The 26,187-nt window shown below is 44.4% G+C and overlaps 1 protein-coding gene across 5 annotated transcripts in view; it reads right to left on the bottom strand.

Moving 5' to 3' along the window:
- The window catches only part of LOC147449730 (uncharacterized), a 109,745-nt gene that overhangs the window by 64,895 nt on the left and 18,663 nt on the right, over positions 1-26,187 (bottom strand). For 3 of the 5 annotated variants that reach the window (XM_086522077.1, XM_086522079.1, XM_086522078.1), the window contains 7 exons: positions 20,097-20,207; positions 19,961-20,023; positions 19,719-19,832; positions 19,181-19,330; positions 19,026-19,103; positions 18,137-18,358; positions 17,977-18,063 (listed from right to left, as the gene is read on the bottom strand). In XM_086522077.1, the coding sequence (XP_086378203.1) occupies positions 17,977-18,063; positions 18,137-18,358; positions 19,026-19,103; positions 19,181-19,330; positions 19,719-19,832; positions 19,961-20,023; positions 20,097-20,207 (825 nt within the window). Of the gene's footprint in view, positions 1-17,965; positions 18,064-18,136; positions 18,359-19,025; positions 19,104-19,180; positions 19,331-19,718; positions 19,833-19,960; positions 20,024-20,096; positions 20,208-26,187 lie in introns of all 5 variants that reach the window. The other 2 variants (XR_015189458.1, XR_015189457.1) reach the window with 1 other exon arrangement.

Here is a 26,187-nt window from a genome sequence, read left to right on the forward strand (position 1 = left end):
GGTAGTTCGACTGGCACCCGAATGGGATGTTCCTATTACACCGAGCATTGGCAAACTTCGTTTGCGATGGCAGGGGTGTTCAGGGCACGCGAGTGACATTCTACTCAAGATCCCTTGGTACCACAAGAACTACGCCGTGGTTGACTACCGGGCCGAGAAAGCGACTTTGATAAATGAAGGGCTCAGAGATTGTACTTGATGAACTTCAGTTTCTTTACTCATCCTTTTGGGAGAGAACTGAACGATGGATAAAGGTTGAATATGTTTTCACCTGATCAAAAAAACGCCAAGATTTTTCTCCACACTCATGCCGATTGCTTTTTAGAGGGCTTGAAGATCATACCATTGACCTGATTCCTGGAAGCACGTCACCGAACCGGCCACCCTACCGTGCGAGCCGAGTACAAAATGAAAAGATTATGAACCCAGTGAAAGACCTCTTGGAAAAGGGTCTTGTCCATCCTAGTACTTCACCGTATTGCTCTCCACTGTTGTTGGATTTGAAGAAAGACGGACTTGGAGAATGTGCATCGATTATAGAGCTCTCAACAAAATCACCATACAGAACAGATTTCCGATTCCTAGGATCGATGATATACTCGACAACTTACAGGGATCCTCGTGCTTTAGCAGGATTGACTTGAAGAGTGGATATCATCAGATCCGAATCGCACCGGGAGACGTCTACAAGAGAGCCTTTCGGACGACTTTTCGGTTATTTGAGTTTTTGGTAATGCCTTTTGGCTTAACCAATGCTCCTGCGACATTTAACCGGATGATGGACAGGATTTTTCGAGAGTACAGGCTATTGGTTGGCACTTTCTTTGATGATATCATTGTTTCTCCAAGAATGAGGCAGAACACAGTGATCATCTGCTTCAGAGACTTTTTGGGACACTTTGCCTCAGCAGCAAGAGTGCAAGTGGATTCGGCCAAGATAGAGACTATACGTGATTGGCCCAATTTGAAGAATGTGTTCGTACTACAGGCGGTTCATATGAAAGTTTGCAGAGATTGCTTCCCCTATGCATATCTTGCTACAGAAAGGAGTCCCTTTCTCGTGGGGATCCACAAAGGTGACTGCCTTTCAGACTTTGAACAAGAAATTGACTACAGGACCAGATTTGGCTTTGCCGGACTTGCAGAAGTCATTGAAGTATATTGTGATGCTTGTGGTCGTAGTCTGGGTGCGGTCTTGATGCAAGAAGGCCATGGCATTGCTTAAGAGAGCCAATTGTTCTATGGGCCGGAGATGACAACACAGATTTATAAGAAAGAGCTTTTGGCGGTTATCCATGCTCCTTCTCAGTAACGGCATTACCTACTCAGAGCGGATTTTACTGTCTTTACAAACCATCAGAGTTTGCCCTACTTCTTGTCACAGAAGCAGCTTTTGGAAAAGCAGATGCGATGGGTGAACATCTTGTCATAGTTTCACTTCCACATTGTCCATGTGCAGGGACATAAGAATGTGGTGGCAGATGCTTTGTCTCGAAAGCCGTTGGTTCTGGCTATTTCCACGATACATCATAGGAGCTTCGAGGATATGGTCGATCAGTATGCCACAGATACAGATTTTGCAGATATTTTCACACGGATACGGAATGGGGAGATAGTAGCTCGATACTCCCTTCAAGAAGGCTACTTGATGAAAAAGACTGTTGTGCGTTACACAGCCATTGAGGGAAAAGGTTATGATTGAATGCAACTGTCCACCTTTTCCGGGTCACCGCGGCAATGCTACCACCATGAAAGGGGTAGAGAGATACTTCTTTTGGCCGAGACTCAAAAAGGATGTGAGAGAGTTTGTGAGCAGTATGCCAGAAGGTCAAGTTTGACAGGCATAAGGCACAGGGATTGTTACAGCCTTTGCCAATACCCACCCACCCTTGGGAAATTATTGCAATGGATTTCATTTTTGATCTCCCGAAACACAGAATGATCACGATGATTTTCCGATTACATGGCACGTCTGCAACGATTGTCTCCGACAGAGATCCCAGATTTATGAGTTTGTTTTGGAAGGCAATTTGGGAGAACATTGGCACGCGGTTCCAGTTCTCGTCATTGTTCCACTTGCAGACTGACGGGCAATCTGAGATTGCCAATTCAGTGGTTTTAGATTTATTAAAGTCTTGGATCTCGGATCAAAAGACTCAATGGCAACAGAGCTTACCTTTGGTGGAATTTGCCTACAATAACAAGATACACTCTTCGACGGGGAAGACGCCATTTGAGATTGTTGAACGTGTTGTGAAGGTTCCATCCTTCCTGAGCACGAAAGATTAGATATTTCAAGCGGATGAATATTCGGCAGATTTGGATACGGCTTTTGCCAAGGTTCGCGAGACTTTGCAGAAATCTCAAGAACGACAGAAAAAGGCAACGGATCGCCATCGTCGGGACATGAAATTGAAGGAGGATGATTGGGTGCTCTTACGTTTTGAGAAGGCACGCCTACGAAAGAAAAAGGGAAAGGAGAGGCTTTTTCCAAAGCTTAGTATGCGATACTACGGACCTTTCCAGATCACTGAAAAGATAAATAATGTCTCCTTCCGATTAAAACTGCTAGATACTTGGAGGATTCACAATGCACTCCATGTGAGTCTCTTGAAACCTTTTAAAGGTGATGTGCCTGATGATGGGGAGCCTGATGAGCAACCCGAAGTGGAAGAAAACAAGGAGATCCTTGTTCTTGAACAGATTTGGCACATAAGGATACGAAGACTAAAGGTAAAGTCCGAAGGCAGTTCTTGGTTAAGTTCAAGAACTATCCTGCATTTGATGCGAAGTGGATGGAGGAGGAGGACCTAGCAGATACTCCTCAGATTGTGAAACATTACCTCGATGTTTTGGTTTAGCATAGTCTACTCCAAACGGAACCCGGAAATTCAGCTTGGCCGAAGATCTGGTGCAGTGGGATGCACAAGAGGGGAGTTACTCCGCTCCTTTGTCAACAGATGCCTTGATTTTGATACTAAAGTCACTGATGTCTCTTTGAGCTTCAGGGATACTGAGAGCTGGCAGTATTCTGCTGGATGACTTTATGAAATAGTATTCCTGATTATGATACTGATTTGTTCTTGACTTCTTGTGAGTGCAGGAACCGATAGACGAAATGACTACAGCATTTTGGTTGGATTGATCTTGAATAGACATGGTTGCAATAGGGGTTAGTCAATCGGACATCAATGAGGTCCCAATTGGACCTAGATGTGATTGCTAGCTGCATTGCCGATAAATCATGGTCTAAGATCCGAATGAATGTTGAATGTCCTGCGATGTCTGGTGATGTCCTGTGATGTCGTGTGATGTGACTGTCGATTTGGTACATGTGCTAGATGTGTGTTCCTAGTACGTAGGTACTAACAGTCAGTGTCTGCTAAAACAGTTTATGGCTTTTGTCGTTTTTGCAGGCGTAATCGCGGTCGATTACAATGCTTTCAAGAGGGGGGTATGTCACAAAGTGATGAGGTGGCTACCGGCAGCAGAAACCCTAATTTCAGCCAGAAAACCTTGATTTCCTGCAAACCCTAAAATCTGCCAAAAACCCTAATTTTTCAAAAACCCTAACTGCTGGCTGAAACCCTAAGTGGCTGAAAAAACCCTAAATCTGGCGCCAGTGCCACGTGGCAGCAATGTACGGATTTCCGAGAAATGCGGCACAGATTGCGGAACTGAAAAGCATTTGCAAGGGCGACACAAGTCTGCTTTTTCTCTACGCTTGGCAAGAGAGAGAGAGAGAGAGAGAGAGAGAGAGAGAGAGAGAGAGAAGGATTACTTGCTTTTATTTTATTAAAAGCCACACAGAGAGAGCTTGTGAGAGAGAACACTTGCTTTTGATTTTAAAAGCTTTTGGGGCTCTGCTTTTGGCATCCCTTGTAACCTTTAAATTACTGGTGAGGACCTCACTTCTCAGGGCATCTGGACGGAGAGTCTGTCACAAAACGGGAGCGCATAACAATATAAAATACATTCGGATAAATAGGATTTATCACTTATTACTGAAGCCAGAGAATATAGAGAGAAATAAATAGAGAGAGAGAGATAGAGAGTGAGAAGATCGACACAGTACTGGGGACCGAAAGATGGGATGGTCCCCCCCCGTAATAGTATCTTTATTACTGAGGAGAAGTCTATACAAGCACTTGAACCGAACGTATTACCACGTTCGTTCTAGAATAAGACTTGATGGTTCTTGGAAGCCTCAGCTTCCGATTCCTAGGGCAAAACCCTATTCCAAGGAACTTGCGTTCCTTATTCCAATTCCTCGAGAATCAAGGTTCTCGCCTCTGGATCTCACCTTCCAAACTCAGGGCATGGCATCCCTGCAACTCTTTTCCAACTCTCTTTCCAGAGTCCTCTTCCCACATAACAACTCTGCTTTCCCGAACACGAAGTCCTTACTTGGGAATCCCAACTTCCTGATCACAACTTGAGAGACTACCTCTCTCCGATCCGTGGATCTACTTCCCAAACTCGGGTACGAAACCCTTGGGCTGATGTGGCTCTCGTTCCTCAGAGCGCTTTTCTCCTGCAGAGGCTCGTGCCTTCCTCTGCTCCTACTCCCTCACGAAGAGGAAGTACACCTACAATCAAATACTCAAAGATCAGAACATGAAAATCGTTACCTTCAAAGTCTCGACGCTCGAAACGCAACTCGATTCTCGAAAAGCAATTCCTCGAAAGAGATCTCTCCATAGAAAATCCTCTCTTCCAATCCTACACACAAAAGAGGTGTGTTCTCGGGTTCCTTCTCGTAAATCAGCCCCGTCTATGACCTTTATGGGCTGAAAACAGAGAAAAACAGCAACTTGTCGCGATGGAAACACGCTTCGTAGGCACTTCTTCACGAGGGAACTCGCGCACTGGGTCTTGGCGACATTTGGTACACTTGGGGCAGCCATGGGCATCACCGGCAACGTCTTCTTTACGGCTGGAATCTGCAATAGCATCTCCTCCTTGCAAAGATTGGTCCTCCTCTCTGAGTGAGGGCATGTGATGCTTTTATAGCTCCTAGCCACGGGCACGAATAGCTGCTCCCGTAGAGATCGCGGCCGGTTTTTTTTTTTTTTCAAAAATTTATTTTTTCATTTTTTTTTCCCGTTCTGCCAGAAAAAGAGAGAGAAAACGCTCGCTGATGTGTTGCCTTATTTATCAGATGGCTGCCCACTTATGAAGTGGGCGGCCGGCGTATTTTAAAAATAGTCTGAACCTGCCTAAAAACTCAATAAAACCTTATAAGTTAAAAACAATGCTTTCACAGCACTTCCCAGGCGTCCCTCGATGCAATCACATGCACAGTTGCAATGCAGACATAGACTTCCTCGCGGGAAAGCATCTGCTTTCCCGAAAAGCAATCCCGCTTTCTCAGAAAGCATCTGATTTTCCTCAAAGTTTCCTCTGAACCCATCTTCATTCAAGTGCTTGCTTTTCCTTGTGCACAATTCTAACACAGTTCGGAATTTCCTTCCGACTATGGATATTCCCTTTCCGATGCACCCGTCACCCACCTTGTGACGCATCAGGAATACCCATCACCTAGTCCTTTCCTACCGAACTTACGGTACAATCTCCTTCACGATGCTCTATGTCACCCATCCTATGACGCATCAGAGATGTCCGTTCCCGGATGGTCGGATACTTCTTTCCAATGCTCCCTGTCACCCATCCGATGTGACGCATCAGAAGTACCCGTTCTTGGTGGCCTTACAGATATTCCCGTTCACAGTGCTCCCGTCATTACTTTGAATGACGCACCAGGAATACTCTATACTCAGATGTCTCCACTGAGAAAAACCCTCTCACTTAAAATTCCAATAATTCATTTAGAATTATTTTTGCTTTTGTTCCAAGCGAGAAAACCCTCTCACTTATAAATCCAATAATTCGTTTAGAATTATTTTTCTGTTAGATAAAGCCAATTTAGCAACAGAGTCTAAGAGTGAAACCCAAACCACTCTTTTGTACTTTGAATTGATTAATACAAAAAGAAATACCGAAAGGGGCGCCAGTCCTTGGGGCCAATATCTCTCGGCACGGAACTCCGCCGGGCCAGTGCAAATCTATGTGATCTGTGAATTGTTTGAAGTGGTTATTTTGTGTTGTCGCGGTTGATTCTTGACTTGGAGTGTCCGAGTCTGTTGCATGTATCCGCAAGAAAGACTGTCAAACATGTTACAAATGACTTAATAAGACCTTCATACTTTGTCGAACAATGTACACTGCTATTGCATTGAATCCTTAAGTACATGTGAAGTGCTAGCTCTATCATCACCCCTCTATTGAGCAAGTGCCAAGGCCTTTGACCTTTGCTCTACTAGTGACCTGAGTTGGAAAATACGTGGGTTGCAAACCAAAACTTCAAGGTAATACTCCAATACATTTGGTGATTGTACATGCCATAGATGATTTAGTGTGGTAAGCACCCTTTTATCATCGCACGTATCCACAAGAAAATTGTCAAGCATGTGTACAAATGACTAAATGAGACCTTCGTACTTTTGTGTAATAATGCACACTTCTATTGCATTGAAACCCTTGTTGGATGCCAATGTTACCATACATGGAGTTTGGCATCATGCCCTGCATACCCCCAAAGTTTGTTCCTGACGTTTACTGCTACTTTCCAGGCGCATAACCAGCCATGCTTTGAAACATTGATCCACCCCCAAAATACCCAGGATGTACCATGGGTAGTGGAAAAACCTGACACATAGCCTGAAAATTGGTTTCCTGCCCATTTAAACCAACATTTGGACTTCGAGAGGTGGCTCGCTGATATGGTAATACCTATGGAACTGGCGTCCTAACCACCTGTTCGTAGACAAAAGGAATTTGCCTTGGAGCGCCAACTGACTCCGCAACATGCGAGTGCTCCTTGCGTTGCTAGGGTGCATAAGGGATTTGGGTTTAAGCCTCAACGAGTTCTCCTGCATGAGAAAGTTGCCTCGTCTGCTGTGACACTAGTGGCGCTTGTAGAAATTCCATAAACCTAGGATTCTGCACCAACCGAAAGAACGCATTCACAGCAGCAACCAATTGTGTCCGAAACGCCTCCTTGTCTAGTTGCATAGTCATAAACCCTTGAACTAGTGGAGCATTCACATCAACAAAAGGTAGAGACAATGGTGGCCGTTGTCAAAGAGTTGGCGGTCTTGCCAGGAAGACGCCGGGCCTCTAGCTGTGAGGGTTTGTGGGGGAGACTGTAAAGCTTTTCACTTAAGCAAGCTTAGTGTTTGTAGCAAATACATTGTGTGTAGCCATTGGAATCTTACATGCAGACACACACATACGCACACATGAAACCCTCAAAAAAAAACAAAGATGAAAACATCAAGGCTTTGATCGTATCTAATCAAAGGTAAGATGAAAGGGTTCACTGATGCATTTATAACAAGTCGTTGTGCTCCAAATAGACTGCGAATGGTTCTTTGAAACTGTAACTTAGTGCTTACAAAGATGTAGATATTTTGCCTAGCGATAGGAGTGAGCCGTGTGTACAAATCTTCTTGGTTCATACTAATATTAAGAAAGCAAGACTCAACTCCTAGAGGAGAATAAATATGTGCACATCGAAAGAATTAGAGTAGTCTAGTAGTGGCAAAATAAGAGGACGTGGAGAAAGAAGAATCTCTTGCAGTCTTTCCGGCCCAAAGAGTAACACAATTATTTGTTGGAAGTGGATTTTACGGCTAATACAAACGTTAATTCTAATATGTTGCACAAAGTCAAAGGGTTGAAAAGTTACACCATCGGGGTTATTCATCTAAGAAAGCTCAGAAAGCAGTCAAACAATGGAGGAAAGAGATAAGAGAGACAATCAACACACAAAGACCCACACAAGCTTAATCCAAAGAAGTGAAGCACACCTCAAGACTTGTGGTATTGTAGCCAACTTGATGAAGTAGATGATGCGTAGTAATCCCAACACCGTTTACAAGCCACCAACAATGCGTTTTTATTGATGAAAGAAGGTTACATAGAGTATATGAGAATTACAAGTGAGGAGATAGAAGGCTTGAGGCATGAAGTAGCAAGCTCAAGATGTGTTGGGCTGAAATTGAGAGAAAGTTTTCCTCACGGAGATGGCTAGGAGGTTGGGTGATGGCTTGATTATGGGGATTGCTTGAGCACTTGATTGCTTGATGGTTTGCTTGATGCTCAAGTGAGGAGCAAGAGGCTCTATTTAAAGGTGAGGTTGCCTCTTGAAGAAGATATTTGCTTAGAAATATCTAAGGGATTTGTGTGACAAGTGTCTCCCTTTTCAAAATTATCTTGAAATTATCTTCAAAGTTTCTAGATCTTTCTCTTCAAGAAATATCTAGAGGTTCTTCTAGATTTTTCTCCAAATATCTTCTCCTTGCCGCCATAAGCCTCCAAGAGTAGCTTTATAAAAAATTGAGAGAGAGCTTGGCATACATCATGGATGACATCAAACAAACTCGTAACCACTTTTCTAAGGGATTTTTCTAGGTCCATAATCACTCCAAAGTGCACCTACTATGTGTAGAATGACACCTCATGGGGTATACTATGACTAAGGCTACTTTTGGCCATGCTATACATGTCATATGCCACCTAGGATGCCTAGTAGATAGGAGGTATGTTTTATAGGCTCATTTCATAATGGCTCCAAGAAGAGGTTCACAAAGAAGCGCGGGATCCAAGCCCATTTCCAAAAGAGTTAAAATCCATAATATTGTAGGGCTTAGATTCCGTTCCCACCATGCACGTGCCACAGCACGACATCCATCCCCTCTAAACCTGCACATCCTCCGGTATGTGCCACAGCCAATGTTTGCAGGTTCGACTCTCTTGGAGTTTCTTCTTCTTCATCTTCACTGGGTGATTCCAAGCCTTCATTCTCGCTTACTTGATCAACCGGATGACTATCCTCTCTTCTTTTGAATACCTTGATTCTCTTTCCTGCAATGGGTATCTTTATCTCTATTCCATCCAATTCAGCCAGGGTGTAAGTGGCATTGTCATGTACATACTTGACTATATACGGTACAAACCATCTTTTTGAAACCTTTCGCATGACAGTATGCTGGTTATCAAGACTACTGTCATACACTAAAACCCAATCTCCTTGCTTAATTACCTTCCTTCTTAGCCTGTGTCGTCTATCAAAGTAGTCCTTGCTTTTCAACCTAGCATTCTTCAATCTTTCTTTTGAAACCTCAATGTCTTCAGGCCTTCTTTCTAACTGACTTATACGCAAGGCAAGGAGCTCTTCTCTGCTAAGCCCATTTTGCCAAGGTAGCACATTCCATGTGGGAATGGTTTCTTCAATGGGCATTACAGGCTTTTGACCATACATCAATTCTGCAGGCATGTAGCCAGTTACTGAGCTATGTGTCGTGCGATCAGTCCATAGAGCATATGGCAATAGTTTTGGCCACTCACTAATTCTCCCTTCACAAGCTTTAGCCAAGGCTTTGATGATTGGTGGATGCCCTCTTTCACTTTTCCCGTTTCCTTCCGGATTGTAAGCAGTGGTAAGGAAAAGCTTGATTCCTATCCTGGAAAAGAATTCCCTTGCTTCCTCGGCATCCAACTCTCCTCTGTCTGCAGTTATCTTTCCCACACAACCATAGCGGCAGATTACATCCTCAAGGAGAAATTTACATACTGCCTCTGTAGTCTTTGTCCTTAAAGCTCGCCCTTCAACCTGATTAGTCAAGTCTTCTCTTGCAAGAACCAAGTACCTCATCTGCCAGAGTCCTAAAGGCATGGTAACTAGATCCACAACCCATTTGTAATGCATGGCTAGTGGATAAGTAGGATGTAACCCATCACGATGTCGCACATTTGAATACATTTGACATGTTACACATGATTCCACAAAGTGGGATACATCCTTGTACATACGTTTCCACCAATACCTTTCCTTTAGCTTTAAAAAGGTTGCCCACACACCACGGTGTCCAACCCATAGGTTCTCATGAAACTCCTGCATGAGCTTTACTTGACTCTGTTTGTTACATACTACCCTTTGTGGTATAGCACCCTTCTGTTTTGGATGTTTCCATAAATAACCATCCTACAGAAAGTACCCATATGCTTTTCTGCGTATCCTCTTAATCCTCATGCTCAGACCAATCACCCATCTTCTAAAAACAACTCAAGTGCACTAGGTGTGCCAACATCATTATGCTCAACATGATTAATGGAGTAGAACCTTGTGCCTACATCTTCACTATCATCTACCATGTCTTGCTCATCCTCATACCTTGCCCTTGACAGCATATCCGCTACCGGATTGTCTTTTCCTGCAATATGCTTAAACTCAGGATTCAAGGGCTTAATGTAGGCAATCCATCTTAGCATGGCAATGTCTGGTGTTCAGCAGCTTGTAATCATTCCAAGGAGTGGCAAACAATCTGTTTCCACAACCACATATGCTCCAATCAAGTACTCCTTTTCACACTTTAGTGCTGTAATGTCACAAAGTGATGACATGGCGGACAGCAGAAACCCTAATTTCTGCCAAAAACCCTAAAATTCTTGCAAACCCTAATTTCTGCCAAAAACCCTAATTTCCAAAAATCAGAGGCTTTTTTTTTTTTTTTAAATTTAAAATGATAAGCCCAAAAGGAGAGCCCCAAAAGCTTTTAAAATAAAAAGCATCAGTTCTCACAGCATCTGGACGCAGAGTCAGAGAGTGAAACCCTAACCGCTCTCTTGTACTTTGATGATAAATTAATACAAAAAGAAATACCGAAAGGGGCGCCAGTCTATGGGGCCAATATCTCTAGGAACAGAACTCCGCCGGGCCAGTGCAAATCTATTGTGATCTGTGAATTGTTTTCAAGTGGTTATTTGGTGCTGTCGCGATTGATTCTTGACTTCGAGTGTCCAAGTATGTTACAGTGGTATCAAAGCACGGCCGATTTCTCTTCTACGAGAAATCCGATCCCCGAATTTTTTTTCCGCGGCACCTATGGCTTCAGGCAATGATCAGTCGACTCCGTCTGCATCTGGAGATGCGGGCTGGGATCACAACGAAGATTCAGACAGAGAGTATGGCCCGCCTCGGCCTACTTAGGCGGAGCGGCGAGAGATAGAGCGTCGCCAGTTGATCGGCGATGCAACAAAGATGATGCTCAATTTTGCCAAGGACCCGAAGATGGCAAAATATATGAACCAGACCTCTTTGAAAGAGGTACAGATGGAGTGGCAGAGAACCACAACACCACTCCCGAAACCCGCTCTCAAGAAACCTTCTGCCTCCAAGAAATATGCGGAGAAGGAACTGGAGAACGTGGTTGATGCACGGATTGCTCAGCTTTTTGACACGCAAAAGAAAGCCAAAAAGCACGGCAAAAAGCAGAAGAAAGGCACTGACTTCCCGGGATTTTTGGGTTGTCGGTCGACATTTGACAAGGCAAAGAAATTGAAGAAGCGCGTCAAGTTTGAAGGAGTACCCAATTCTTCTTCTTCTTCTTCTGACAGTTCTTCTAGCTCCTCGGATTAGAGCGAAGAAGACAGAAAAAGCAAAAAGCGAAGCAAGACACAAAGCTTTGGAAAGGGCAAGAAAAAGGCAAAGAAGGTTACATCTCGCCCAGATACTGACAGTTCTACTGAGGACTCGTCTACAGACAGCTCAGATTCCGATGACGGAAAGTTTTATGCGAACAAGAAGAATTTTTTTTACAAAGCCAACCAGTATGACTTTCTCGAAGATAAAAGCAAGAAAGTCCGAGAGTTTAAGGAAGGTGGCCACTCGATCAAGTTTGATACTTTTGAGGATACTCAGATGCTTCGAAGGCTTTGTCTTTTATAGAGCAGTTTGACATCGCTTTCGCGGGAGGACGCTATTCAGAGCACTCCAAGATTCGGAGAGCTACCTCTTACTTTAAGAGGAATGCTCGTACTTGGTGGTCCATGCTTCTTTTAAGCAAGACTGTGCCAGTTACATGGCTGAAATTCAAGAGGCTTTTTATTTCTTCTTGGTTGACTCAAGAGTTTGAACGAGATATACCAGCTGCTTGGAACCATCTCTGGATGACCAAGAGCGATACAGTGAATTCTTAGTGTGAAAGATTCTGGAGCTTTTTTCTACCCGCCTCTTCATTCAAGAAGATCTCGTTCAGAGAACAGATTGAGCGGTTTACCTTGGGTCTACCTACAGAGATCCGAAATCACTGCTTGGAACAGAAGTCAGCTTCTATTCAGGAGTTGATGAGTCATGCGAAGCGGGGCTTTGCCATTCACTCTTGTAGTCTGACCTACCCCATAGATGAGGCCATGACACAACGAGCCGAACAGACTTCTGGGAATGAAAGTAGAATGAAAAAGAGCAATCCAGAGAAAAAAAAAGGATGCACGACCCAAGCTTACTCCTGAGGAGAGAGCTCGCTTCATCAGAGAGGGGAAGTGCTTTGGATGCGGGGAACATGGACATATTTCCGCAAAGTGCCCTGATAAGGCACAGAAAGAACAAAATGATAAAGACGACGACAGGTCTGAGAGTTCGAGAGCAGCTGAGGAATGTGGCAGAAAAGGCAGATAGAAAAGCAGAACTGGTACCACATGGCGTGGGACCTGCACCGAATCTAATGAATGAAAGTACAAACTTTGCCGCTTTCGGGGCAAAGTGAAGGATCAGGAAGCTCTTTTGAAGGAGCCAAGGCCAACTTCTTTTCACTTGGAATTGGCGGCTCGATTTGGAACTACGCCCGACAGACTGACGCCACAGGCGGAGGTAGTTCGACTGGCACCCGGCTGGATGTTGCCATTACACCGATCATTGGCAAACTTCGTTTGCAATGACAGGGGTGTTCAGGGCATGCGAGTGACGTTCTACTCGGGATCCCTTGGTACCACAAGAACTACGCCGTGGTTGACTACCGGGCCGAGAAAGCGACTTTGATAAATGAAGGGCTTAGAGATTGTACTTGATGAACTTCAGTTTTCTTACTCATTCTTTTGGGAGAACTGAACGATGGATAAAGATTGAATATGTTTTGACCTGAAGAAAAGAACGCCAAGATTTTTTTCTCCACGCTCATGCCGATTGCTTTTGAGAGGGCCTGAAGATCATACCATTGATCTGATATTTGGAAGCACGCCACCGAATCGGCCACCTTATCGTGAGAGCCGAGTACAGAATGAAAAGATTATGAACTCAGTGAAAGACCTCTTGGAAAAGGGTCTTGTCCAGCCTAGTACTTCACCGCATTGCTCTCCAGTGTTGTTCGTTTTGAAGAAAGACGGATCTTGGAGAATGTGCATCGATTATAGCACTCTCAACGAAATCACCATCAAGGACAGATTTCCGATTCCTAGGATCGATGATATACTCGACAGGTTACAGGGATCCTCGTGCTTTAGCAGGATTGACTTGAAGAGTGGATATCATCAGATCAGGATAGCGCCAGGAGATGTCTACAAGACAGCTTTTCGGACGACTTTTGGGTTATTTGAGTTTTTGGTGATGCCTTTTGGCTTAACCAATGCTCCTGCGACATTTAACCGGATGATGGATAGGATTTTTCGAGAGTACAGGCTATTTGTTGGCACTTTCTTTGACGACATCATTGTTTTCTCCAAGAATGAGGCAGAACACAGAGATCATCTGCTTCAAGTCTTTCAGGCATTACGAGATCACACATTAGTGATTAATGCTAAGAAAAGTGAATTTTTCCTACCAGAGATACACTTTTTGGGACACATTGTGTCAGCAGCACAGCAGGAGTGCAAATGGACCCGGCCAAGATAGAGACTATCCGTGATTGGCCCGATTTGAGGAATGTCCATGAAGTTAGAAGCTTCTTGGGACTGTGTTCGTACTACAGGCGGTTCATACGAAAGTTTGCAGAGGTTGCTTTCCCTTTGCATACCTTGACACAGAAAGGAGTACCTTTTTCGTGGGGACCCACAGAGGTGACTGCCTTTCGGACATTGAAAGAGAAATTGACTAGTAGATAGGAGGTATGTTTTATAGGCTCATTTCATCATGGCTCCAAGAAGAGGTTCACAAAGAAGCCCAGGATCGAAGCCCATTTCCAACAAGAGTGACACATCAGACTTCGACTAGCTTTTTGCATGCTAAATGGAAAATGCATATACTTATGCACACTTAAGGTGTACACATAAAATCCATAATATTGTAGGGCTTAGCTTCCGTTCCCACCATGCACGTGCCACGGCACGACACCGTGAAATCTCACCAACTTCAAACACTGGAAGTACAAATCTCTTTGTACTGCGAAGAGGAATCCTCTTCCCTAATGTCATTTGTCCTATGAGCCATAGTGTAATTCCAAGTTCCTGTGCTTTGTGTCTTCGCCAAAAACCAATCAAGGCTCACTTCTTGAGGAAAAAGTGATTCTGTCCCGCCAAAGGAACCATGAAACCGGCCCGTAGGGCGGTAGACTTTAGCTTTCACCCAATCCTTTTCTTGAAAAACTTTACTTAAACTCTAAGACACAAAGGAACTTCACGAATGAACCTGTGACTGGAATTAACACTTCACACAAACCACGGCCTGGCAGCTAGAGCGCTACCAAGAAGAAAGCCGACACCCTCTAGGCCCCAACGACTGGCGCCCCTTTCGGTATTTCTTTATTCTTATTAAACTTGAGATAAAACCTACGAGTTCCTACGAGCTATCCCATTTTTACCGGGCTGAAAATGGCCTACTATAGCTCCATTTCAGTAACATATCCGCAGTAGGAGGCTTCACAAACAAAATCCCCATGCCAAAGGTGACTTTCCCGGCGCATACGGACATTTTTCCGAACCTGGCGAGAATCTGCAGCATGCTGCATTCTCTGTTTCTGCCTTGAAAATGCACCAGAACACCTACACACTGATCTCATCACCTATACAGTGATCTCATCACTTCCCCTAAGCTCCTGGGGGTATTGGGGATCAATTAGGGTCGAAACCCTAAACCTGCAAAAAATTAAAGCAAGCTGTAATACTCTGTTTTGCGCTCCGATTCGCGTGCCGATCATTTCTGTGGGTAGCCCTTGAGCTCGCGTACCTGTAGGGTCACTTTCCCTTGAATTAGACAAGTCTAAATTGTCATGTACAAGCAGCCAAGGCTTTCCAAGGCTCCCGTGCGGTTACCTTGCAGTTTAGGTGCGAAACCCTAAACCTACAAAAAACACAGCAGGTTGTAATTCCTTGTTCCGCATCATTTTGAGCGGAGCAAACACGTCTATGCGTGTGTCAAGAGCTCCCGCACGCAATAGGACAATTCCCTTGTAAATTGGACGAGTTTTCACGCGCGAAACTCTCCGTTTTCACATTCCTTTGCGATGGAACTCTGCATACTTGAAGGGGATTAACAATTAGCTAATCCGGTTCCCGTACAGAAGGCTCTTGCCTTGGCAAACGCACATAAAACCCCAAGAACTGTACATGGTCATCTGAGAAGCCCAACTAGAGGGGCATTACCATAAGTGCAAAGGGGGGAGAGATGCGCGAGAGCAAATCGTCACGCTACATAGAGCAAGGGAGAAGGTAAGCTTTCCATTAAAGTTGTGATCACCTGCATCCACTACTCACCCACAAACTTATGAAGTCCAAAATCAACCAGCCCCCACTCAAAAATGGGAGCCCCCCTCTTGGATGAGGCTTCTGGAAAGTGTGTGTTGGCCTGCATGCAGCTCCCCTACTGCCAAGTGTCCATTTGACTCCCTTTGGTTTAATTTCCTAGTACCCACCAACTTAAAACTTAAAAGTCAAGCCGAGGGGCCTAAATGGCTTTGAACTGAGCCTAGCCAACCTTTTACTGCTCGGATTTCAGTGCCGATTGGCCCGACCATCTCGTGGCGACATGCCCTTCCTGACTGCGGGTGAAACTCTCGGCCAACAGCTATTTCACATTGGCCATGCAATGTCCGGGCATTTGTGATTTTAACAAGAGGGTCCCAAAAATTAAATAAAAATCAAGGGAAAGAAACCAACAAATATATATAGTGGTTGTCACAATCTCGTATGTCACAAGACTGTGGACAAGTCCTCATTTCAGTTAGGGCTTGCGCAGACACAAGCTCCTACATGTTCTTCGACGTTTAGAGAAAGGGCCACCTCCACAAAGTCACTGTCGAGGCACCACAGGTGGGCGAGTGCTGCGTTAAGCGGATCAGAGTTGTGGGAATCAGTGGGAGGAGTTGTGTCATAAACCCCGACCAGTCAGATCTTGAGTCGGGACACTGGCAGCTCTAGGCTTGGGAAAGCCACCCTTTGGTGTATTTTAGCCGACCACCTGAGGACCCCTTTCTTATACAGATTGGCTGGGTTGCCACATACTGACAGCGCAGAGTGAGGCTCATCTTGCTGCAGCGATTCACTGGGAGGAAGAGGGTCTCATGTTCGAGTTCTTGGCAGAATTTTGGAAGCGCTTGTAGGACAGTAAACAGCCGAGGCAAATTACCATGTTCCAGTGGCTAGTTGCACATGGAGCTACTGCAGTCGGGAGTTGGTTGGTGCACCGCAGCCTCTCGGCAGTAAGTGCTGCCTGTGACCACCCACTTGATGCTCGGCGTCATTGTCTGTGGGACTGCCCCATGGCACAACAGGTTTGGCTTTGAATTCTTCAGCTGATGCCAGCACTCTCTACAGCCAGCCAGTACACTTGGAGTGTTGCAGCTTGGTCCACACTCACAGCCCAGCACTTTGTTTAGAGATCGCTTCAGTCAGCAGGATAATTGAGATACAGGAGGGCCCACCTACACTCCAGCCAGCTACAGAGTTAGCCCCTCGGGAGTGGAACAGAGATAGAAAGTGCTGTTTGCAGCCTGACACTGGTTCATCTAGCGAGCCTGCTGCTTCCACATCTTCGAGGCTGGACCTGTCCCACTGGCGAAGACTGTCCATGATATTTGGCTAGAGCTGATCCACACATTTGGGGGCCAGTTTGAGAGACTCCACGACTGCTCCGCCCGCATGCGGGAGCGGCACGAGGCCTTCTTGCGACTTGGGGGGGGAAAAATGACATCCTCACTCTCACACTTTCAAACAGAGTGTCACGAGGTAGTCCAACTCTCTTCTAATGCCAATTTGAATCTTCTCGCCAATGTCGCTCTCAAACCATAAGCATTTTCAAGACTCCCCTACATCTTAGCGATACAATTGTCACAACAAAAAGGTTTTCCTCATATAGTTCGACCACTGCATTAAGTGCATGAAAGCAGCATAATAGCAAAAGGCACTGCCTGCCTATGTGAGACAAATTTACCATGTCTCGACTTGAAACAGGATGACCTACATACATCCGAAGGCCGTGTTGTTTAGCAAAGACGATGCCATGATCTTCTTTACACTTATAAAGAAGAGAAGGCTTACTTTGTATCTTGTGTAAACCACAGTTGCTCCTGAATTAAATGAAGCAGCACCAGGAATGTTATGCAAACGCCAGACATTTGTAACTATACATGAATGGCGTCACTCGCTCAACAACTTGCACAGAAAAATACTATGGTGCTGAAGCACGCACTTGCATGCAACAGACGGTCTCCTTCTCACACCTTAATGTGAGGCTTTTGCAAAATGTTTTGGCCCACAACATTCTTTACAATTTTCCTGATAAAAGGTAACCCACAAAAGTCAGTTTCTACAATTTTTACAAGGTCTATGCCATGACAAACATGATACTTTAGCAGCTGCATGTCTCATCAAGGGATCTGAATAATCGATCGCTGAACTTCCAAACAGATAGTTGAAAATGGAGTACCCAAACATTCACAGTCTCTCCTTGCCATCAGAAAGTCTAGCGCCCTTTCCTTATACCATACAACTACAAAAACTAAGTCATCGACTCTTAAAAATTCTTAATTTGTCCTCCCTCTCCTCACTTCGAACTTGAATTTCCAAAAGCAGTCCAACCCCTTGATTGAAGCCAAGGACCCCAATTATCACCTTTCAAGCTTGTCAAACAAATTCCTGCCTGCTATTATTTCATTCGGACACCCTCAGTACAACAGCATGATATTTAAAACCTCACATGTACATTACTTGAATTATGTCACGCCGCTTCACTTTAGGATGCGGTTGCACCCTGTAACCTTCACGTGCCATGACTTCTGCCACAAGAAGGCTTCCCTGCCACAAAGAAAGCCAGTCAGGTTAATTAGAGAGCTGCATGACTATGAACTACCAATGAAAGCAATATTACCTTAATAGCCTCTCCAACCATTTGAGGGGACAAAAAAAGCCCTTGGAATAGCAAACGCATTACATCCCCACTGGTTGAACCAGCTTCAATCCCCAAACCTGGAGCAGCCAAGCGAGAAGCGGCTGCTTTCACCAACTTTTCTTTTCCAGCTACATAACCACCACATGGAGCAATAGTACCGCCGGGATTCTTTATTAAACTCCCAGCCATGAGATCAGCTCCCTAAAAGATACGAACGCAAATGAACACATGATGGCATGGAACTTCAAGCTAACTATAAAAGGTCATCTTTTGGTCAAGCAAGCAACTGGGAGTTGAAGCTTGAGAATCACCAGCAAAGTCGAACAAAGCACATAACGATGTCGCTGAAGTAGAAGACAAAGTCCCTAATGAAAAGAGGAGACTGAACCTCAAAGAGAAGGTGCAAATGCTTGACGAGGGTATCGATCTAAGTCCCCAACCCAAAATTGAAAGAGTCATACAAATAGTCCAAACTTTTTCCGAACAATTTCCGGACTGGCCAATCCTGACGCATTAGAAAAAATTTCCTGTCGGACACTTGCAGCAGCTATGTTTGTTCTTTCCAAGTGCTACGCAACTTCAATTATAATTTTGCAGCAACTATGTTCCTTCCTTTTTATGCTTAGAGCTGTTTACAAAGCTCTGTATCAATCTCAAGTTATCATCAAAAGTTCCGATCAAACAGTTTAAATGGCATCATGAACACATAAAAGACCAAGAACATGCCTTCACAATATGGAGTCCATAAACAAACAAGGTGCTCAGAGAAAATTCACAAAATCTTCCAGCACTATCTTCAAAAGTAACATGCTCCTACTTTTCTGTTGAATAATAATGAAGAGCATCGCTGGAAATTGTGTTAACATACCACAGCAGTGGGCTCCCTCAACTCTACAAACTCTCCATAGCAATTGTCAACAAAAACCACACAATTTGCATTCTGAGCCTGTATGCACAACAAGTCCCCATCATATATGGGTTGCCGTTTTCGACAAAGCAGAAAAAACGCAACAGGAAGTTTACCTTAATTATCTTGCCTGCATGTTCAATGTCATCAATAGTAAGTGTCTCTCGCCAAGAATAGCCACAGGAGCGTTGCAGCAAGGCACACTGTGTTTCTGGCTTGACTGCACACGCAAGTGCATCCCAATCAAGGTTCCCCTCGGATGTTAGCTGCAGAAAATTCCTAGAGCTTAGTCAGTGAGTTAAGAATTAAAGCCTCTGGATATGGACTATAGCAAATGGCTGACAACTCTATCTAAATTTTTACACACGCTTCTGTAACCTGCACCGTCTAATCCGAGATCCCAACTCTACCTGCTTTTTTACATACAGCTCAAAATCACCCTATTCTTTTCAAGTCTGAGCTAACCAAGAGAACTTCGAGAACAATTGAAGCCTAAGCCAGTTGAGAAGAAAGATACGTCAAGGAAAATGCAGTAAGATAAGCCAAAGAAGATAAAGTTATCTATGTCTAACCTGCAAACTGCCTTACTCTGTGCATCCTTCTACAACACCCAGAAAAATCAACGTCAAATTCTCTATTCAATGTTCCACTCACCGCCAATTCCCGATAATTGATACCGTACTCCTTCAATGATCCATGGCCAGATGTTCCACGCAAACCAATGACCTCCTCCAAGGTGTCATAGGGCTTCCCTGCGACAGCCAGAAGCTGAAGATAAAATGATTAAATAAGTCCAAAAGGTAAGTAAGTTGAATCCAAAAGCTGCAGTCAATTGGAAATCATGTTGCTACCGAAAGCTAGTATGACAAGCCAGAAAGGCTTGTGTATGTTTTCACCTCTCCTCCTGGCCGCAAAACGCCATATAGTGCACAGGCAATTGCATGTGTGCCAGAAAAGAACTGCAATACATACTGAGTTGCTTGTCAAGTCCATCTACCAAAAAGGGCAGGAAATGTTGATACCAGAATCAACCTGCGAACGGACAAGGGCACTTTCAGCACCCACAATTTCTGCAAACGCCTTATCCAGCGCCTCACGTCCACCCGCATCTGTGTGGCCATATCCAGTGGAGCCACTGAAATGCTGACAAGATTGCACCTTTTTAGTAAACACATCTCCTTAACAATGATGTAACTTTTAACACAAGAGGAGACATTTGGCCTTTGTGGTTAAGACAATGTTTCTCTCATATTCATCATGAAACCAAATTCCATACACACACCAAGTAGCCACCAAATTCGATCATTGTTTCAGTCAAGACAGAAACTGTAGCTAAAGAAGTCCAACAAAGAGCTTATCAGAGCCCAGAACAGAGAGCCACATCCCCCCCACTCATATTGAGAAACACCTAAGTGTCCATCGTTCATGATCCATAGTAACCATGAAGTTTCAAAACGTTTCTTTCAAAAGTTTCGTAACGGTTTCACTAGTTTCTGAAATGCAAAGCCAGATTAAGGAAGATGTCTGGTAAAGTTCTGCTTTACCCTAAGTTGAGCATGTGATCCTATTTAGATCACAAAACAGACCAAGGATGGCTTTGAATATTAATTGCCAGATCACTGGACAATTCACAATATTTTTTTATGTGAGTTTACTTCGACCCTTTCAAGAAGAGGCGTCATGGTTGATGATGCTCAACCCAAAGTTGAGGAAATGAGGGGGACGTGTAATCCGGAACGATTCTTTTTCTTCAACGGAGGGGGTATGTCACACACATAGTCACATGGAGCGGGGGACGCAAAGAGACTAGCAAGACCATCTAAGACAGAAACGACCTGCTCTTTGCAATGGAATGGATTAGAAACTGCTTGTTATAGTTATGTTTTCTATGCAATCTTTGGAACTTCCTGGAGAAACAGCACAAAAGAAATGAAATACGGAGGGCGTTGGAAACGTAGTTTCTAATCCGATAAATATGGTCACCAAACAATGACATGGCAGCAATGATGTGGCGAATGCTGACATGGTAAGATAATGGCATAGTGATAGCATGGCACAAGCTGTGCAAACTGGGTATCCGTACAATGAGCTCAATAAGCACTCTCCGAAAAGCTCGCCAAAAGTGACATCACCACACGTTTGGGCAGGCCGCAGTTGCTTTTGTTTATAGCAGTTGTCTAGGCAAGTTGCTTATAAAGTAACAAGGAGCCCCCCTGCATTCAGCTGTACACATTTTGTAACTCAGAACTAAGTGCCCTCTGTTTGAGTGGGCTGATGTACTCAACGCCCAAGTGCTTCTTGCTTAATAATAAAAGAAATACTGCAAGGGGCACCTACCTTATGGGCCAAAAGGGGAACTCCATCCCTCTCTTCTAAGAATCCTATCTTCTTTGTTCCCGTTCTAATATCCTTCTAAGATAGCTGAGAAGCCTGCTAATTACCATGGGAACTCAGCATGAAGCATGCTTGGTTGGTAGTATCAACCATGGACAAGGGATTGGAGCTCTTAAAGAGTATATGTGCAAGGATTTGTGTGGCCTAATGATTTCCATATCAGGCGTCACATGAATGTGATGTTTTCCTGGCATAACTAAAACTCATATTTATACAAATTTATACTTAAACGTGAATCTATCAAGTTGTGTCGTAATATTGTTCCCACATTGATGAAGAAGAGTCCTTGATTTATTAATGATAACTCTTAGAATGAGCAACATAGTTTTGAATGATTAGAAATTTTTGGGCTAAGGATTGCTTCCAGGGCCCACCACCTCAAGTGCTACCTGTAATGCAGAAAAAGAAAAGCATAAGATGGATATAACAGTGGAGGGTTTATATCTAAGAATTTTTGGTGGTATAGTTCTTAGTGTGTGCACACTAAGTATTAGCAGTTAGAATTTGTGAAGCATAGATGTGTCGTCAAATGGATGACTAGGGCATCGTTTGGTGCTGACCCAATGCTGTCGAAGGCTGATTTGGAGAGGCTTTTCCATTTCTCCGTTGTAGTCTCTTCCAATTGATATGGCAACGGGTGAGGACGCTTTCATCGATGAAGCTAGCATATCTACCACATGGAGAGACTAGTCCCATGTATATTCAGATGTGGCTAACAAATCAGTCAAGATCTCTACACTACCAACCTTTCCATTAGATCAATAGTTGGATGGTAGGAATTATGCCATCTGGCTTTGCCACCATGATGGCGGCCTTTGACTCTTACAAACTTGGACTCTTTGCTACTAGTGACTTTAGAAAGCCAAAGTACTCGAAGGATACATCCTTGCCGTTGCGTGTCAATGCTCATAATGAATCCTTTATCATTCTCAACACAAGTCTATCGGTGATTAATAACATCAAGATGATGATGGATGCAAAGAAAATTTTCTCTCATATGAGTGAGTCTCTCCGATGAAGCGGCAGTTGACGATCCTAGATGCGACCAAAGCATCCATGCAGGATCACATCAATAGGATGCAAGAGCTCCAGCAAGAGAGACTTCATGTGGGGAAGTAAATCAGTTCGAAGGACATGGCCATTCATCTTTTTGCTCAATTGCCTCTTCGGTAACCCACCTTCTGTTCGGCATTGATTACTAGTGACTGTCTCAATACCGTCACTTGGGACGAGATAGTGCCTGAACTATTGGACCTTGAGGAGGAATTCAAGCATCAAAAGAGCCAAGCTCCAAAGCCTTGATCTGTTCTTCATCAAAAGGGAAGCAAAATAACAAAGCCAAGAAAGGCAATAAGAACACAAAGGCTTAAAGCAGAATGACATTGCAACGCCTTATTGCGGAAGTGCCCTAAGCGCACAAGAGAATTTTTGATTGCAGCAAAGTCACCAGGCTTTGGCCACCTAGACATGCTATCTCGCGACAATTACTTACCAATGTCCGAGGTTGAGAAAGCACTTAGTTTTCGAGATCCTTGGGCTTGGATCCTAGATAGCGGTGCCTCTCAACACATGACACCTTCAAATGATCGTCTATGCGACGTGCAGAGGCATTGCAATTCCATCGTTATTGGTGACAAATCAGCTCTTCCTTTTCATAGAGGCACTATGTCACAAGAGGGGCACCACGTGCCAATAGAAAAGAATAGACTGAACACACTTTTAGCACTTCAATAACAACTGAACTGAAGAGAGACGATACGCGACACGGAGTGGCGGAATTCCACCCCAGAGAGTATTGGCCCCAAACCTTGGCGCCCCTTTCGATATTTCTTTATATTACTTGAACTCAGTACAATGCCGGTACTCGCGCTCTGCACCTTCACCCCGAAGAGTGCCAGAGAATGAGCCCTCTGTACATATTTAAAGGCCCTTGGCCATTAAAATCAGTTTACATGAACAGCCTTCAAACTTAAAAGCAATTGGCCCAAAAGCGAACGCCCAAAAGCTGCCAGCACAAAAGCAGAATTCCGTACAGCTCTGCCACGTCAGCAATCGGCGTAAAACGTGGAAATCCGTACAATTGTGCCACGTCAACATGTCAACGTAAAATCGGGCAATCCGTACATGCTGTCAGCGCGAATTCCGGGGATCCGTACATCTGCCACGTCATCTTCTCCACGTGTGTGTGTGTGTGTGGGCTTCCTTTATTTTAATGTCTTTATGTCACTTGGGCCTATCGGACAGAATCCCATAAGTTGGTAGGACTTCTTCTTCTTCAGCTGCTTCTTCTTAGGGTTTAGGCCCCTCGGCAAGGATTTCACGTTGGCTCCGTTCTTCAGTGGCTTGACACGTCAGCAGTTTGTGACACACTATGGAGCCTATGCAACACGGCACATGTCATAAGATGGTCACAATTTTCGTGACTACCTATTTTAAAGATATTTTGCATATTATTTACTCAATTTCTTGCCAAAGGTTACATTGAAGAGTTGTACCTATTCGAGGGGTTGTCTTGTCAAGCAACACGTCTCTTAGAAAGGTCACAGCCATCAAGCAGGCATAACCATTTGTTAGAAGACTCGTATCAATCATAACCCTACACAAGGGTGTGACTCTTCATTGTACCTCGACTGTCAATCAACACAACCAAGTTCTTCAAGTGTCTTGTGAGAAGTCTTCACAGGGGTATCAGAGCAAACTAAGATTCCGCTTGCAAATCAAAAGGCATACATACACACTAGCGTTTTGTATAGAGACAGAAGAGCCATGGAGTAGATTACAGAACACTAATCTACTTCTGTAATCAATACGTGAAGGCAGTACACTTATCATGATATGAAAGAGAGAGTGTTGTTTCGGACATTGAGCAATCATGGATTTGAGAAATCATTACGGATTAGAGCTAGTCTTTCGTAATAATCCGGAAGCATCATATAATAATGAGACTTTGGATGGATCAAATTTGACTTCGCAATCTCATGAATATTTCTTGAATTATCCAAAGCTTCTTTGAGATATTTTTTGCATACACAAGGCTATTATTTAGTAGAGGGCTTTAGGTTAATCCGACAATCAGACTCGGTGGAGTCAAGAAGCGCCATCTTCTTCTGTCTGTTCTGGGGAAGACTGATTTGCTCCTCAAGGGGGCAAACAATTGAAGCTTTAATACCACTGTAATGGGAGGGCACCATGTGCCCTTTGAAATGAACAAACTAGAACAAACTTTCAGCACTTCAAAACAACTCAATAGAGAGAGAGAGAGAGAGCCGCACCGTAGACACGGAGCGGCAAAGTTGTAAGGTGCAGCGGAATGAATGTTGTATTTTCTCAAGATTAGTGATCTTTATTGCTCATGGTTCCTTTTAGTTCTCAGGGAAGGAGAGAGCCTTCCGTCTTGTAGAGTGCTATGATCACGAACAAAGTGAGTGGATTGTGCGTGCAAGTGAATGAGACTGAGAGAAGGAGAGAGAAGAGATACGACACCGAGAGGTTGTAAAACCCTCCTCCGAAGGCCCCACTCTCGTCGGCGAGTGTAACCGGCCTGTTCAATCCAAAAAGGGCGGTAGACTTTACTTTAAACCTTGATTTAGCTTTCACCCATTATTAGTCGTCTATTTTACCTGTACTTTCAAGACACAACAAAGGGGAGAGGGATACAGGCTGCTAGATTGCACCTGTATGAGTAGACAGACACCAGATTGGCCCCTAACTTAGGCGCCCCTTTCGGTATTTCTTTATTGTTCAAAAGAGGGAATAAACGCTGTGGTTCCCTACAAGCTGCCCCGCACAAACTCGGCTGAATTTCCACTGTTCCAGCCCGATTTCGGCAGCATAACTGTACTAGAACCCTTCACAGTCAGTATTCCCACGCATTAAATGACTTTCCCGACGCATACGGGCACTTTGCAAAACCTCGCGAGAATCTGCAGCACGCTGAATTCTCTGTTTTCAGCCCTGAAAATGCGCCAGATCACCTATACAGCGGTCCCCTTGCGTCCCCGAACCTCCTGGGGGTATTAGGGTCCGTTTAGGGCCAAAACCCTAAACCTGCAAAAATACACAGCAGGCTGTAATTCACTGTTTCGGGCTCCGTTTTGCGTGCCGGTTGCATCCTTAGCAAGTCCTCGAACTCCCGCACCTGTAGGGCTACTTGCCCTTTGAATCGGACGAGATTTCTGGCGTGAAACCTCTCCGAATTCACCCGTACCTGCGGGGGATTAGCCGCTAGCTAATCCAGTACCTGTGCAAGAGGCTCTTGCCTCGGCAATCGCGCATGAACCCACACAACTGTACATTGGTCAAATGAAGAGCCCACTAGAGGGGCATAACATACTGCCAAAGGGGAGAGAGAGGGCAGTGCGTAGCGTGCAGGGCATCACTCCTAGCACCGCACTGTACATAGGAGGGAAAGCAAGCACTCCATAGCTCTTAACCTGTGACAGAGACTTGCAAAATGAGCCTCCCAGCTATAAATCACGTTTTTGCCTTCTCTATAAGTAGTAAACTGGCCTCACAGTGCCAAGTGTCACTCATTTGTGCATTTTCCCGCTTTAGACCCTCGGGTCTAAAAATATTTCACCTGCAGCCTCTGTTGACTTGGCCACAGAGTAACAAAATGATCCCCATGTCAAACTGCACGTAATGACGCGAAGACATTTTTAGGTCCCAAAATAGCAGTTCCCTAAATTTTAGGAGATGCTGCCATTGTATCTTTCTAGGTCATCCGACC

The sequence above is a fragment of the Adiantum capillus-veneris genome, chromosome 10, assembly GCF_014529385.1.
Source record: "Adiantum capillus-veneris isolate H3 chromosome 10, ASM1452938v2, whole genome shotgun sequence".
NCBI lineage: Eukaryota > Viridiplantae > Streptophyta > Polypodiopsida > Polypodiales > Pteridaceae > Adiantum > Adiantum capillus-veneris.